The sequence below is a fragment of the Mus pahari genome, chromosome 4 (genome assembly GCF_900095145.1).
Source record: "Mus pahari chromosome 4, PAHARI_EIJ_v1.1, whole genome shotgun sequence".
Classification (NCBI taxonomy): Eukaryota; Metazoa; Chordata; class Mammalia; order Rodentia; family Muridae; genus Mus; species Mus pahari.
The window spans coordinates 108,011,238-108,026,754 of NC_034593.1; the positions used below are offsets into that span (position 1 = coordinate 108,011,238).

The 15,517-nt window shown below is 39.3% G+C and overlaps 1 protein-coding gene across 1 annotated transcript in view; it reads left to right on the forward strand.

The window, feature by feature from the left end:
- The window catches only part of Dpyd (dihydropyrimidine dehydrogenase), an 844,579-nt gene extending 834,084 nt beyond the window's left edge, over positions 1-10,495 (forward strand). Inside the window, exons 22-23 of the mRNA XM_029537560.1 lie at positions 3,762-3,902; positions 9,117-10,495. Of these exons, the coding sequence (XP_029393420.1) occupies positions 3,762-3,902; positions 9,117-9,287 (312 nt within the window). The 3' untranslated portion in view covers positions 9,288-10,495. The remainder of the gene's footprint in view (positions 1-3,761; positions 3,903-9,116) is intronic.
- The last annotated feature ends 5,022 nt before the right edge of the window (positions 10,496-15,517 follow it).

Consider the following 15,517-nt stretch of genomic DNA (forward strand, 5'->3'; position numbering starts at 1 on the left):
GGAGAGAGAGAGAGAGAGAGAGAGAGAGAGAGAGAAGAGAAGAGAAGAGAAGAGAAGAGAAGAGAAGAGAAGAGAAGAGAGATGCCCAAGTTAAGTCAAATGTATAATCTAAAGGACCCAGTGTGATAGTCCTCACACATAAGCATTTCTAGTAATGGTTATCCAGATTTCTCAAACTTTATATGTGCACATACTGTATGAAATAATAAATGCAGTGCCCCCAACTCTGCAAGTATATGTTTACAAGGCATCACCTGAAACACAAGTGGTTGGCTGGTTAGCCACATCTTTATGCAAAGTACAAATTTCAAGACATGCCCAAAAATCTCCATCAGCTGGCAGTATATTTGGAGATGGTGGGTTTTCAACAAATGTCTACATATTTAGCCACAAAGGATTATCATTCTTCTTACTTTTTTCTTTGATACTCCCAAAATGACTTAAGATACTGTTATTTTATCTTTTTCTAGATTAAAAATGTACATTGTATGCTTAAAGAATCATAATGAGTGCATTTTTAACCTCTGTGCTAATAATGTGGAAAGGCTCCAATAAACTTGTTCTATCTGGTTTTGTATTAAATAATGTTTTTAATGAAAGCTGCAAATCTCAAAACAGACAGAAAAAGGCATATTTAATATAAAGAGAGGATAAATTTGCTTTTTATAATAAAACCTTTTGGGGATGTTTCTTCTGGAAAAAAATCTGGGGATTTTCATCAGTTGAGGATTTAACTAGTGATTTCTCTTATAATGACCAGACTCTGCACAAGAGATGTTTTGACTGATTTATTTGCGTTTAAAAAGTTAGTTCCTATTACACATAAATAGTCTTTCACAGCCAGATAGAAAGCTATCTTGAAATATTAGAAAATATTAAATTGCTTGAGTTTCCTTGATTATCTTTTGCATCTGCAATGCCCAAATTAATTAAAATATCTACTAGACCTTTTATTACTTTGCAATCATTCTTATGAATCTAGACGTAGATATACAAAAGATATATTTATTTAACAAAAATTTGAGCATCCATTATGTTTTAATGATCTGCAGAAATGAGATATACTGCCCTTGATTCAAAGATGAATAAAGCTCTGCTTTCAGGGAAAACATAAGAATCAAGACTTAAAATTATATTTGCAATGTGAGGTGGGATTTGCTAGAAAGTAACAAGCAAGTCAGGATAGCAGAGTGCATATGATCACGGCATTTGAAGTCTGGCAGCAGTTTCCTGAGAGTCTATTTCATTGTCTACTTGATTTCATATCCTAAATCACAGTCACCGCATCATCTCCAAAATGTATGAGGCTTAAATAAGAAAATGATTGTAAATTAGGGCATCAGACTGAAGTGTAGTAAAATTCAAACATTGTCTCTTATCATTGGTTTCTACAAAAGGGATAGACTATTCTAGAGCATGCAAAGGAAGAGAGAAAGAGGGCAGAGAGTGCAGAGGTGGAGGATGGAGAGGAAAGAGAGAAGGGGCAGGGAGAAAGGTGAGAGGACCAAAATGGAGAAAGAGTGCAATTTTCCATTTGGTTAGGAGAGGAGACATAAGGATTGAGGAAGTACTCATGAAGTAGAGACATCTGAGATCTCTTTGAAAGACATACAGGATTAGAAAAATGGTTGGGAGTTAATAAGTCATGTTGAAAATGGTTGTAGATGAAGAGGATTCAAATGATCCCTCAGGAAATAAAACAGACGCCATTACAGAGGGGAAAAATGAGAGTAAATTCAAAATATCCCTTGTTAAAAACAAAATCCCAGTGCTATTCATAATGTCAAGGAAAGTTGAAAGGCGCTATTAGTTTTGGATCCTTACAAATACAGTGGGCAAGGAACTTACGGTTCTTGTTTCTGGTGGCAATGCTCATCACACAACTGGAAATGCAGCTTGAGCTGGTGAGAAGAGATCAGAACTGGATGGCAGGGGTCCATCTGAAAACACACTCCAATGCAGCTGAAAATTCACCTTCAGCCTTGGCACACTGGAAAGAAAGTGGGCCAGACAGCAATGAAGCTTTCTCTCATCTCAGGGTTTGAGAGTATAATAAAGGAAGTCTAAGGATAATTTGGACGTTGCCTCCATTTGAAAGCTTTATAGTAACCATTGAGTGCTCAAGTACCCTGAGCATTCCAGTTGGCTTTTGTTGTTGTTGCTGCTGTAGTAAAACATAACCAAAAGCAACTTGGTAGAGGGAAGGGTTATTTTCAACTTACAATCAAGTTAACCTAGAGCTGGAGCTGAAGGCAAGAACCTGGAGGCAGGAGCTAAAGCAGAAACTAGAAAGGAACACCATTTACTGGCTTTTGCCCCAAATCTTGTTCAGCTACCTTTATTAAACAACCCAGGTCTATCTACCCAGGTGTGGTACCTCCCACTGTGGGTGGGTCCACCCCTATCAATTAGCAGCTAAGAAAATGCCAATCTAATAATTCTGCAATTCTGGTTCCCTTTTCTAAGGCAGATCAAGTTGACAATCAAGAGTGCCCATCACAGCACTCAGAAAGGCCACAGAAAATAAGACAATGTAGAACCAGGGTTCTGAGCAAGAGCTGGCCCCTTTGAGCAGAGACTTTGAATTCAGATAAACCATTCTCACTCTAAAGGTTAAAAACAAAAGCAGAAAATCTTGACAGCACACTAATTTGACAAACATTGTTACATTCTTGGGTTTTGTTTGCTGAAACAAAGTGTTTCCTAGTGTTGAAGAAACACCCTCTGTGCTTCCCATATTAAGCATAATCTCAATTAATACAAGAAACAAAGCCACGTGTAACCGCATGAAAGATTGTCAGTGGTGAATGCAGCAGTCGCTAGTTCCTTCAGAGTGAAAAAGCATCCAATTTAACCTAGATCAACCTAATTAATTAGCATAAATTAGAATTCCTCAATAAAGAAATACATTCTGCAAGACATACCAGGTGAGTGAGCTATCAGAATACCTTTCAAATAAGAGTCACAGAATAAAAACAAAACAACAACAACAACAAAAAAGTAACAAAAAACAACAAAAAAGATGGGATGTACTCTTGTTTTCCTTTCCTTTACCCCCAGCAAAATGAAGTTACTGAAGTAAACGTGGCACCTTTTTGCCCGTTTACATTACTTTTATATCCTTCCAAATGCAAGCTCTAGAATATAAGTTACAAAAGCCTAAGAGAGTTATTTCAATCTCTGTATACAAAGTGCTGTTATAGGCTGCCCAGCCGAAAAGCAATTGAGTTCAGCTACTTAAGACTTATAATTGTACGTGTGTGTGTGTGTGTGTGTGTGTGTGTGTGTGTGTGTGTATGTTTGGTAAGTGTGTGTTTGTGTCTTGTATGTGCATGTGTGTGAGCTTGAATATTCTGTGTGCCAATGCATGTGTGCAGGTGCCTACACTCATTCACATGGAATCCCAAGACAGATATTAGGTTTTATTCCTCAATGGCCTTCCACTTTATATATTATGTGGGTTTTATGTGAGTGTGGGAATCCCGATCCTCATGTTTACAGGTAGGCACTTTACCCACTGAGACATTTCCACAATAGGTGGCCTTATATTTCTAAGCAGGTGGGCCTACTGCCCATCCCTCAAAACCAAGTAAGCTAAGTGTCACTCACAGAAAGTGCTTCTGTGAGAACTGTGACACTTGAAGCCCGGTAAGTAAACACAATACGGTGTGAGGTCAAACTGGGGAAACATGGGCAGATACTGGTTATTAAGGAATTGTTTCAAGTTGAGCATTGTGACTAATTCACTGCCCATTTTCTAGGATGTGATTGGAAAATCACTGCAATACCTGGGAACATTTGCTGAGATGAGCATCATGGAACAAGTTGTGGCCCTGATTGATGAGGAAATGTGTATCAATTGCGGCAAATGTTACATGACCTGTAATGACTCTGGCTACCAGGTAGGAACCTTGCTGGATTTAAGATGCAGTGGATAGGCATGATTTTCCTTTAGGGGTGGACAGTGTCTTCTGTTGCTAAATGTACCATTCAAACCACATATGTCAAAAATGTCTCCATATCACAGGTGCTTACAATGTACTGGTGTGCCTTTTTATTTTTATTTTTCAATATTTACTTGTGCGAGGCGGTAGGAGCATATACTATATGTGTGCATGCACTGTTCAGATCCACTGGGTCTGGAATGGTTGTGACCTTCCCAACTTGGAAATTAGGAGTCAAACCTTGGGTCCTCTGTAAATGCAGCAAGCATACTTAACTGCTGTGCCAGTTCTTTAGACAAGATAAATCCTTTATTTTTAGAGGCACTGTCCCCTGTGCTGGGATTTCCTACTGAATAAAAATGAGAGACTGAATGAGCACTGTCAGCATTTTTCCCTGCTTTCTGCTCCACCCACACTGAGCAGGTTCCCCATGATGGCCATCAGTTGCCGCCATACTTTTCCCAAAGTGTTGGACCCCATTTTTAGAACAGTGACCCAAACTAAGCCCTCCTTCCCTTTCTTGAGTCGCTTCTTGTCAGGAATGTGGTTCAGGGATAAAAAAAACAACTAATACAGCCACCTTTCTGTGCACAGTATTATTTTAATATCATTTCATCACCCACAAAACTGGAGAGAGAAATTTAAGTGAAAACAGAAATTCATGCAAAATAGTGTACATTAGGGAAGGTTATGATCTGGTACTGACTGCTGGGAGCAGAACTGCCATTTATCACCAAGCTCCTTAAAGGGCCTGATTCCTTCAGCCTACAGAGGATTCTCCTCCATTCAGTATTGATCGGGGTTTTACAGCAGTAATTTAAAAAAGGAAAAGAAAAGAAACTTTCTCCCTCCACAGACTCATAGATGGCTGGTCTTATGAATTTCATCATGGCTAGAAAAGACAGAGAGATATTTTTGGTTTATCTGCCACTAGAATTGAGCATGGGTGTGTTCTCTGCCTCGCCTGAGAGCCTGCCACAAGACAGCAAAGGCAGATTAAAGATTACTCTCCTCCAGGGTTGGCAGAACACATCCCGCCCATTTCTCCGTGACTTTAGCTTATGGCTTCATCCACCAGCTTGTTTACTGTTTGTAACAGCACTGACACAACTGTGACCTCGACTTGGTGGATTTTCCAAATGAATGGAAGAGAGAAGGATGCAAATCAAAAGGATTGGAAACCTTTAAAATACATTTTTAATCAAGACCTGGTGTTCAAAGCTACAAACAATTGTTAGTATTGTAGAATACAGTTATTTTTATTAAAAAGCGTTCAAGCTGTAAGTAAGTATAAAATCTTCTAAGATGAACAATTCAATTTTTAGATAAATAATAAAATGCCCCCTTTAAGGAATAGATCATTGACCCCATTCAAACTAGTGGGGTATCCATGTTACACGTAGAGAAATTTTACATAGTTTTCAGACAAGAGTTTTCTGTGTTTTTTTACATTTATTTAGTTTGTATGTTTGTGTATGTGTGAGGTACATCAACTTTTCATTTGATTATCACTGTTTCTAGCTCCCTCTGTCACTTGAAAATATTGATGACATCAACTTTACTTTCTTATTTTTTTTCTCCTTCCACCATGTAAGATTCAGGGATCAAACCCAGGTTATTATGTTTGAAGCAAATGCTTTACCCACTGGGCAGTTTTACCAATGCTATGTTTCTACTTTTGAAAGTCTCTCCCTTTGGTTGGGCATGGAGGTACATACCTTTAATCCCTGCCTTAGAGGCAGGGACAGGCAGATTTCTGTGAGTTCAAGGCCAGTGTGGTCTACTTGTTGATTTCCAGGCCATTTACTCATCCAGAACTACATAGTGAGACCCTGTCTCAGATAGATAGATAGATAGATAGATAGATAGATAGATAGATAGATAGATAGATAGATAGATAGATAGATAGAATAAATCATGGTCCTTCTTAATTTGAAATTACAGATAGACATCAACTTTTCATTTGATTATCATTGTTTCTAGCTCCCTCTGTCATTTGAAAATATTGATGACATCAGCTTTACTTTCATTTTGTCTTTATTATGATTAACTACTCAAAATTGAGAAGAGACATCTTATCACTTAAGCTAACACCTTAAATCACAGAGCTGATAGCTATTGCCTTGGCTCTCTAGCCTTGGTACCATGTCAATTACAAGAGTAAGGATGATGAGAAGAAAAGAAATCCTAACTATGCATCAGAAAGACTCATTCATCCTTTGCCACCTCTGTATCAAAAGACTTTAAAAGTTGAAAGTGAAAGTCATTGATGAAATGTACTTTGTGTTTGTTATATTAAACTATAACGTATCTAAGAATTGTTAATTGTTCTCCATAACTTCACCAGATTTCAATGTAGAGAAATGAGGGACCAGAAAGGGGGAAAGAAATGGGTTTTACTTATTCAAATAGCAATCTGAAGTAGTTATAAGGCATAGGGAGAACTTAAGTAAAACCTTACAGTCTGTCAGAACACTTGTTGAAGTCTGTCTCCTAAAACATTAATTCCTTCTTACACTAAACGATTGCAATGGTTATCGTACATTGCCTCCTTAAGGAGATTTACAGTCACCAAGGAGACATGTTTGAGCACGTCAGTGACGATATCTCCACACAGGTTTAATTAAGGTTGGAATAACCAATCTGAATATGGGTGGCTCCAACCGGTGGGTGGGGTTGTAGACTGAATAAAAAGGAAGTGCAAAAGTGGCCCAGAACTCATGCATCTCTGCTTACTAGCTGCAGATACACCATGACCAGGTGGGCAGTGCTGCCACCACACTTCCTTTCCAAGGTGGATCACATTCTCAAACTAGGAGCCAAAATATAAAAATACAGTTCCTCTCTTAAGTTGAAATTTTTCAGATATTTTGACAAGCAATAAGAAAAGTAACGAATACAGTGTATTTTTATTTACTTTGAAAAGTCCATTTGACTTTTATGGACTTCAGAGTAGAAAGCTGGTTAAATATAACTTTGAATGGCAATTAAAAAAAAAAAAACAATGTATATATGCTTTGGTTCTCTATGTCCATAGGTTTTCTTATCCATGAATTCAGCCGGTCTCAGATCAAAATAGTTGGAAAAGTTTACATCCATTTTTAAAATGTAAACTAACCTTGTCTTTATGTCCTAAAAATGGCATAATAACTATTGCAGTATTGGCATGGTATTAACACTCTATGTCATCTGAAGCTTACTGAAAATTTATAGGGAAGATGAGCATAGGGTCTACGCAGAACTTGGGCACACTCATATCAGAAACTGGAGCACACAAGGATTTGAGTATTCATAGGGACCCTGGACTTGATCATCTATTGATAACAAGGACAACGGTCCATATTAGATAGATTCTAATACAAGAATCAAATATAAAAGGCAATAATAATCATGAAATTACTTTTACACAGAAGATGTGTAGGCTGGCCTCAGGAGGTGTGGGAAGTAGAACCTTGCTTCCCGTGTTACTCTCCCACAATCCTTAGTTTGTCTTTCCAAAAGACACAAGCATGACTGAACTTCTTCTGCAAGTGAGACAGCAGTGAGGCTGTCCCCAGGGAGGACCCCTTCTGCTCATCCACTACCTCCTCCCATAGCTGCCCTGTGCTTGCTGAAAGTTCAACCTGGCCCTGCCCCTGAGGACTGCCTCAGCATCTCCATTGCTTCCATGCCTACAATGGCCACGTGGCCATGTGATCTTAAATCCTTCTCAATCCTCGCTTCACATTTAGTATATTTATTCTTTTATTTTTTGTACAACTTCAGAAAGAGAAAATTCATGAAAGAGAGAAGGAAAGCAAGGGAGTAGGAAGAGAGGGAAAGAAGTGTGGGGGTGAGGATGGAGGGAAGGAGGGGGAAGGAGAGGAAGGGAAGGACCTAAGCAGTTAGGGAGGGAAGGATGAATGGAGAGAAGGAGAGAAGGGACAGAGGGAGGGAGGGAGGGAGGGAGGGACGGAGGGACGGAGGGACGGAGGGACGGAGGGACGGAGGAACGGAGGGATGGAGGGACGGAGGGACGGAGGGACGGAGGGGGAAGGAGGGAGGGAAGGAGGGAAGGAGGGAAGGAGGGAAGGAGGGAAGGAGGGAGTGAATTATAAAACTTGTCAAAATCCTGAGCAGAGTCGGGGCTGGAGGGCTGGTCCAATGTCTCATAGCTGCAAAATGTCAGGGCCAGAATGGGACAAGGGCTATCCATTCCTGTCCCTTCTATGTTTTGTGCTGTTGTGGTAAGATAATGCTTAAAATCAAATCGCAAGACTCAAAACTCAGAGCTGACTGTGGGGCTGAGTTTTTTCTACAGTTCTCTATTTTATAATCACATGCATTATTTGAAGTACACTCACTGTCCCCCCTGGCATCATCCTTCTCCAGCATAAAGGGGTGCCTAAAGTGTGTTTGAGGGTGATTCAATCGGTAAAGCACTTGTCTTGTGATCACAAGGACCTGAGTTCAATCCCCCACGCACTCACACATGTCTACAACACATGTAAAAAATGTCCAGCATAACGGCACAGACTTGAAATCGCAAAGCCGAGGAGGCTGAGACAGGATCCCCAGGACTCACTGGTCAGACAACCTAGCCTACTTGGTTAGCTCCAGGCCAATGGGAAACCCTGTGTCAAAAGAGGCGGAAGACATTTCCTGAGAATGGCACCTGAGGTGTTCCTCTGTCTTCTACATTCACATGCACAGGTGCTTCCACATACATATGCATCTGCACACACATGAACATACATGTGGTACACACACACACACACACACACACACACACGACAGCATGAAGAAAAGTACAAGGAGTGTGAGGGTCGATATGAAAGCATCCGATGTTGGCAGGCACTAGTTGCCCCAACCTGGTCAGATTGGTGAAACCCGAGTGCTCCACTGGTGAAACCTGAGTGCTCCACTGCTGGAGGGAGCAGAAGTGCTGGATCGCAAAATGTTTCCTCACACGTGGAAGGAAAAGCCTCGAATGAACTGTAAACACTGCGTTTCTAATTTAAGTGAGTTTCATCTGTTTCTGTTTCTTCTGTCAGCTCAGCAGCTGCGGTCATTGCGTCAGTGTGGTGTGTGGTGTGGTACTCTCCATGACTGGAACAGAGATGCAGATGCTAAAATGGAGACATTGCTGACATTGGTGGACAGTGGCTCAACTCTCTTGATTTCTATTTGCAGGCTATACAGTTCGACCCAGAGACTCACCTGCCTACCGTTAGCGACGCATGTACAGGCTGCACTCTCTGCCTCAGCGTCTGCCCTATTATGGACTGTATCAGGATGGTTTCCAGGGCAACACCTTATCAACCAAAGAGAGGCCTACCATTAGCTGTGAAGCCGGTGTGTTAAGGTGATTTGTAAGACAGCTGCTGTGAACTTTGATATTACCAACATAGGCTGATCTTTAAGAACAATAACAATTGTAATCATTATGATCAGTTCTTTCCAAATTTTATAGCTATGCATATATAATTTCTAAATAAGTGTCTACATTGGAAAACAATGTCTAATGCCAGTGACAAATTAATGGTCATAAAATGGAATAACTCTTCTCTGAGGTAGCTGTAGACCAGTTAATTGGATGTGCTCTGTCTGTTGTGTGCTGTGAAAAATTAACTTTTTTCATGGCAATTAGCGTGACAATTTCTAAATTGCCCTATGCCGTGCTCACTCTTTGATTTCTAATTGTAATCGAAATGAAATATTTTGGAACGGAGTGCACTTTCATATACAGGAAACCGTTTCCAAGGAAACGTTTTGTAATTAAAAATTACCTGTAATTTTAACACTGTTTCTAAGGACATATAATTAGCTCCATTAAGAACAATTGAAGAAAGTCAAGGCATTATTTACTATGACAAGGGGGAACAAAACCTGGAAGAGGGTTTCTAGAGTTTTCTTAAGTCCCCCTTTGCTGAAGTAACTCACTCTTCGGTGCTGGACATTGAAAGGGAGATTATTTCCTGACTAAAATGCTGTTGACCACCTGAAAGGGGTGTCAGACTGACCAGGAATGGCATCCCTGCCATTTTTATTTGAACACCAAAGCAGTGTTCCTAATGAAATAAGACATCAGGGTGGCCGTCTAGTGAATGGCACACTTTCACTGAGCACAGACAGATAGGTCTGCTTCTTATAGTCACCTTCATTATGAGAGCAATTAATGTTCAAACAAGGGCTAGATTACACAGCACTGAGCCATAGGCTTCACGATTCAACAACAAAGTGCGTCATATCTGAACCTGATACATAATGAGAAGAACAGGTCTGACTACACTTTACTTTGATACTCACATGAATTCAAAATTAATGAAAGAGAAATGTGTATCTTTGGAGATTGATCAGTGCTTTTCTGTATCTTTATTTTTATAATCAGTAAATAGCATCACATAAATCCATGTATTCCTTCTTTATGGCACATTTTAAAATGAATTTATAGAATATAAATAGAATATATTCTATTATAGAATATAAGTGAGAAATGACCACCTGTGGCATATTTCTATGATAAATGCAAGATATGTACAAGTGCATTTTTAAAATGTATGATTAAAAATATCACAAATAAAATTTTATGATCTATTTTCAGTGTGGTCTCCTGTTTTATTTTTTCAAATGCACCCTTCTGTCTGCTATTTACATTTCGAGATGAGGCAGTTTGGGATTGGTTCTACAGAAAATTCCATCTAAATACTGAACACGAACACGTGTCAGTTGAAATCTAATGAAGAAAGTGATAGTATCATTCTCAAATGCTTCCCATCCCTTTCTTCTTACCCCCATCCTCTACTTAATGCAACAAGATACAGGCCCGTGGAGAATGGCTTTCAGGAAGATGCTGACTGCCTCGTGGCAAGCATGTGTCTCTTAGTATTACTCCTTACATAGCTGTGCAGCATCCAGAACTTAGAGAATGGCCTCCTTTACTTTCACTGTTGCCACAATACAAGCCTCTTCACTTTTGGATTTGGAAGTCCTTAGTTAAGAGATGGAGCTATGTGGAAAAACAAACAAACAAACAAACAAACAAGTAATAAATACAAAATAAATAAATAAATAAAACGAATTGTGTAGAGTTACAAAGAGACTATGATATGTGATTGGTGAAGCTGAATGTTGGAGAAGAAATGCACATAAGTGTGTATACATGGGCATAGACATCAAATATCAACTTAAGATGGCCCTCAAGAGCTGCCTAGCTTATTTATTGATACAGAGCCTCTTGCTGGGGTCTGGATCCTGGCTCTAACTAATTAAACTAGCTTTGATTTGGCAGTGAGCTCCAGGGGTCCTCCTATCCCCATCGCCCCAGTACTGGCATTGCCACCACTCATGAGCATGCCCAGCTTCTTACTTACTTCTGTGAGTGAAACTAAGGTCATTGTATTTGTCTTGTCAATCATTTCACTAGTGGAGCTATCTTTCCAGCTCCCCAAGAGCCTTTTTACTATGAGAGTTGATCAACTCTCCAGAAATATGATAACCCTCCAGAAAGACATCCCATGCATATATACTAGAGTTCTCAAGATGCTGCCTTCTAGGAAGCTATTGTGCTAGTATAGATCAAACCATGGACTCTGAGATCGCTCCTGAGATAAAGAACACACAGGGGTGTTTTAGCTCATTCCTGTTCTATTTTGGAGAACTATGAGTGGCCAAGGCATGGAGTTATTCTTTAGCAATCCATGACTGAACAATGATATCGTTCCTTATATGTATTTCTTTCTGGTATGTTCCATCACCAATGCGCACTGAGAAGCCTTTCTTGTCCATGCTGTCTGTGGAAAACATAATTTAGTTTTACATTCTTGGCTTGCAAAGAGACTTAGAGTAAAATAAAGAGGAAAAAAAAATTCCTATTTTCTGTCCAGCAACAACAACAAAAACACGATGCAGTGTCCCTAAAATGCATCTTCATAGCTCTTATAAGTGGGGGCAAAGAACCAGCTCAGAATCTGGTTAGTATTTCCAAACTAGTGTCCCAGAAAGTTTATAATGTCCCACATGTATGGTAGCTAATTTTATATGTCAACTTGGCTGAACAACAGGTCCCCTGTATTTATATTTTATATTTAGGTTCATAATTAAATTGACAGGCACTGAGAAAAGCAAATTGACTTCCAGAGCATGAGTGGGCACTACCCATGTGCCAGAGGCCTCAGTAGTACTGAGTTCCAGTGGGGAATTCTCCAACACAAAGTATTCACACTTCATTCTGATTCCTTATTGGGCTTAGCCTGGACTTGAACTGAAACCTTTTCACAGTCTCTAGTCTTGGCCTCACAGTATCAGTTGAACTCTGTAAGTCATCATGGTTGTGTAGACCAGCTTCTTAAAGTTATTAGTTCAATCTCATCGCTTCCTTGGCTCCGAAGATTGCCAATGAATGTGATTGGCACCACTCATCTGAATGCTATAGTGATCAAGTTTGGCTGCTATCAATTTTTTTTTTCACCAAAATAGATGAAGACATATATTCTCACCCAACCCAAGTAACTTACTCTAAGTTACCCACTTAATTGAGTGTGTTTGTAAGTGCCCCAGCTTACTTCCATTATTCCTCCTCTTGCTCGCCTAGCTCTTCATTCACTCCACAAACACCAAAGAATTACAGAGTATAAAGAACTTGATCAGAGATAAGGATGTGGACTCCTAAGATGGCTGTCTCCTGACTTACTAATTTGGGCTGATTTGACAACTAAGATAAACTGAGTAGCTCACAACAAAGAGAAAATATATTCTCACTATTCTGGAGAACAAGTGTAAAAATCAATGTCAACATATTTAACAGCTGGCCAGAACCAACCAGCCTTCTGGTTTGTAAATGTTAGGTTTCACTGTGGGTTCACATGGTAGAAGGGATGAATAGGCTCTGTGGATCTTCTTATTAAAGCATTAATCCTGCATATGAGTGCTTCATCCTCACAACCTAATCACCTCTGCAAAATGTGATACCCTAAAGTTATCGCCTTGGAGATTATAATTTCATCTGGTGTGTGCCTGTGTACGTGTGTGTGTGTGTGTGTGTGTGTGTGTGTGTGTGTGTGTGTGTATTTTTGAGTTTCCATATTTTGGATACACTACTCACTTTTCTTTGACTTTAGGTAGCCAATGAATAGGCTGAGAAATATCATGTGATAATATCTGAAAGGCACTGCCCTTAGGAATGAGCTGGCTACATGGCAGGCTCTTGTTCACTTTTATCCTCTGAAGTTAATCCAATTAACTTGGAAGCTATTATAGACTCACTATTATCTACCCAGAGCTGAAACATTTTCCTATTTCTCACAGATGCACAAAATTCCACAAACAGCCTGCCAAGTGAAACTTGGACTTGATCCTTAATGACTCTGGGATGTCCTTGTAGTCTATAGCTTTCCCTTTTGTTTATTAATACGGCCACTCATCTGGGATAATGCACACTCTCTTAGATGTTAAAAATTACAAATGATATCTTTAAGTTGAGTTCTCTCATTGGAAACCTGAGTGTGATCTACAGCCAGCAATTATTAATCTTCATGGTACCTCCCCTTGTGACCATATTTACTACTTTAACATGCAATATAAACTACTGTGTTATAAAGGAGACCAGGTCATTTTATCACTGGCTAGGAGTCAATGGCACTGAGTCATTCAGACTTAAGGATCCACACAATTATTTACCTGCTGATTTTATATACTGCTTTTCCCTGTGGTGTGCTCTGCTCCTGCTAAAAGGCTTCTGCATCATCCTGCCTTCCTGACAGCCTGGCCTCTTTACTCTGCTTTCACTAATAAACTCATGGTTATAGATTGCGGGTAGTTTTCAAAGATTTGCATTAATCAAGAATTAGTAGGTCAAGATTTCTTATATTACCAATATCTTTCCTGTAAGAGGTTCTATTGAACATGTGGTTATTGTGTCTATTAGTTATGCTGGTTTGTTTATCTTTCTTGGCTTTTTTGAGAAGTATCTTCTTGGATCTCAGACATGTGGTCTAAGATACATCACCGAATAGACACAATAATATGAGTATCAAAATCTAAGACTAATAAAAAAAAGTATCTCTAAATTTTCCTTAAAATATAAAAATTCAAGTGAAAGATAAAAAAAAAAAAAAACCTTTTTTGTACTCTCTTACCCTCTTACTCTCTTGTCTCTCTCTCTTGCCTCTTGCCCACTTCTCCCCATTCCCCTTCCTCCCTTTCTCCACATAGCCATGGCCGGCCCCTAATTTTCTACTCTCTCCTTCTCTCTGCCCTTGCTACTCTCTTAACTCCCCTCTCCATGCCCTAAATAAACTATTCTATACTAAAAACAAATTTTGCCCCTTTTTTGAACAATTTTAAAAGACATTTTTGGAGAAGTAAGAGAGAGAAGATTAAAGGATTTGGAAAAAGAGTCCAGCAGGCTGATCACCAATATATTTATATTGTACCTTTTGTTTTGCACTGTTTGAACAACTACACCTTGCAAGCTTTGCATGCATTATGTTTCATCTAACTTTTGCTGATATGTTAATTAGCTTGTTATTGCTGTGACAAAATGCCTAACATGAGTGGCATAAAGGGATGAAGGACTTACTTTTGTTCTTGGTGTCAAAGAGTTTAGTTCAGAGTTCTTTGTACCCATAAATGTTAGGCCCCTGATGGCATAAGGATGTCATGGTAAAAGGAGATGGTATGTCTGTTTGTCTGTTTACATTTTACATTATGACTGCTAGAAAAGGTTGAGAGAGGGAGAGGGTGAAGAGGAGAGAGAGAGAGAGAGAGAGAGAGAGAGAGAGAGAGAGAAACACAATATCTCTTAAAGGGACTTTTTTTCCTCCCACTATGCCCCATATCTCTAAGTTGCTACCTCCTATCAATAGAGTACATCATTAGTAACCAAGTTATTAGGACAAATGCTTTGCAGGACACTTAAGAACCAGACCATGTTGACCAATATATGAGGCTGATTAAAAATAGGGATAATAGTTTATTTCTGTTTGAGATTAGAAGCACAAGTAATTACATTACAATCCCGAGTTTGCCCAACAACCATGCCCAGTGGAAATGCCTTCTCTTGTATCACAAAGCTTAGGTAACTTTTGTTACCTTGTGTTTAAAACCTTCTGTTTGCTAAAGACAAGAATGTAGTAATTTAGGCTCATCTCTGGTAAAGATAGTAGTAGATAAAAGAAAAGCATTTAAATGTTACAGAGTATTTTGGCATCTCCACTTCACCAGACTTCAAACTTAACACATGCAGTATTTATTGACCATGGATATTGAAATAAATCTCCAAAGTAAATATGTCTCAAGTCAACTCTGTTCTTCAGTTCTCAGTTTTTCTCATTCCTGCACATGTAACATCACTTCTATCATAGTTAGATGTAGTTGTCAACTTGACAAACCTTGGAAGAGGAAACCTCAATTGAAGAATTACTTCCATTATATCAGCCAGTAGGCATGACAATTGGGCATTTTCTTTTTGCTAGTGGATGTAGGAGGGCCCAGCCCACTGTGGGCAGCACCATTCCTTAGCAGACACACCTGGCTATATGAGAAAATATCTAATCAAGTTTCAGCTTTAATTCCTGCCTTCAGGTTTCTACCCT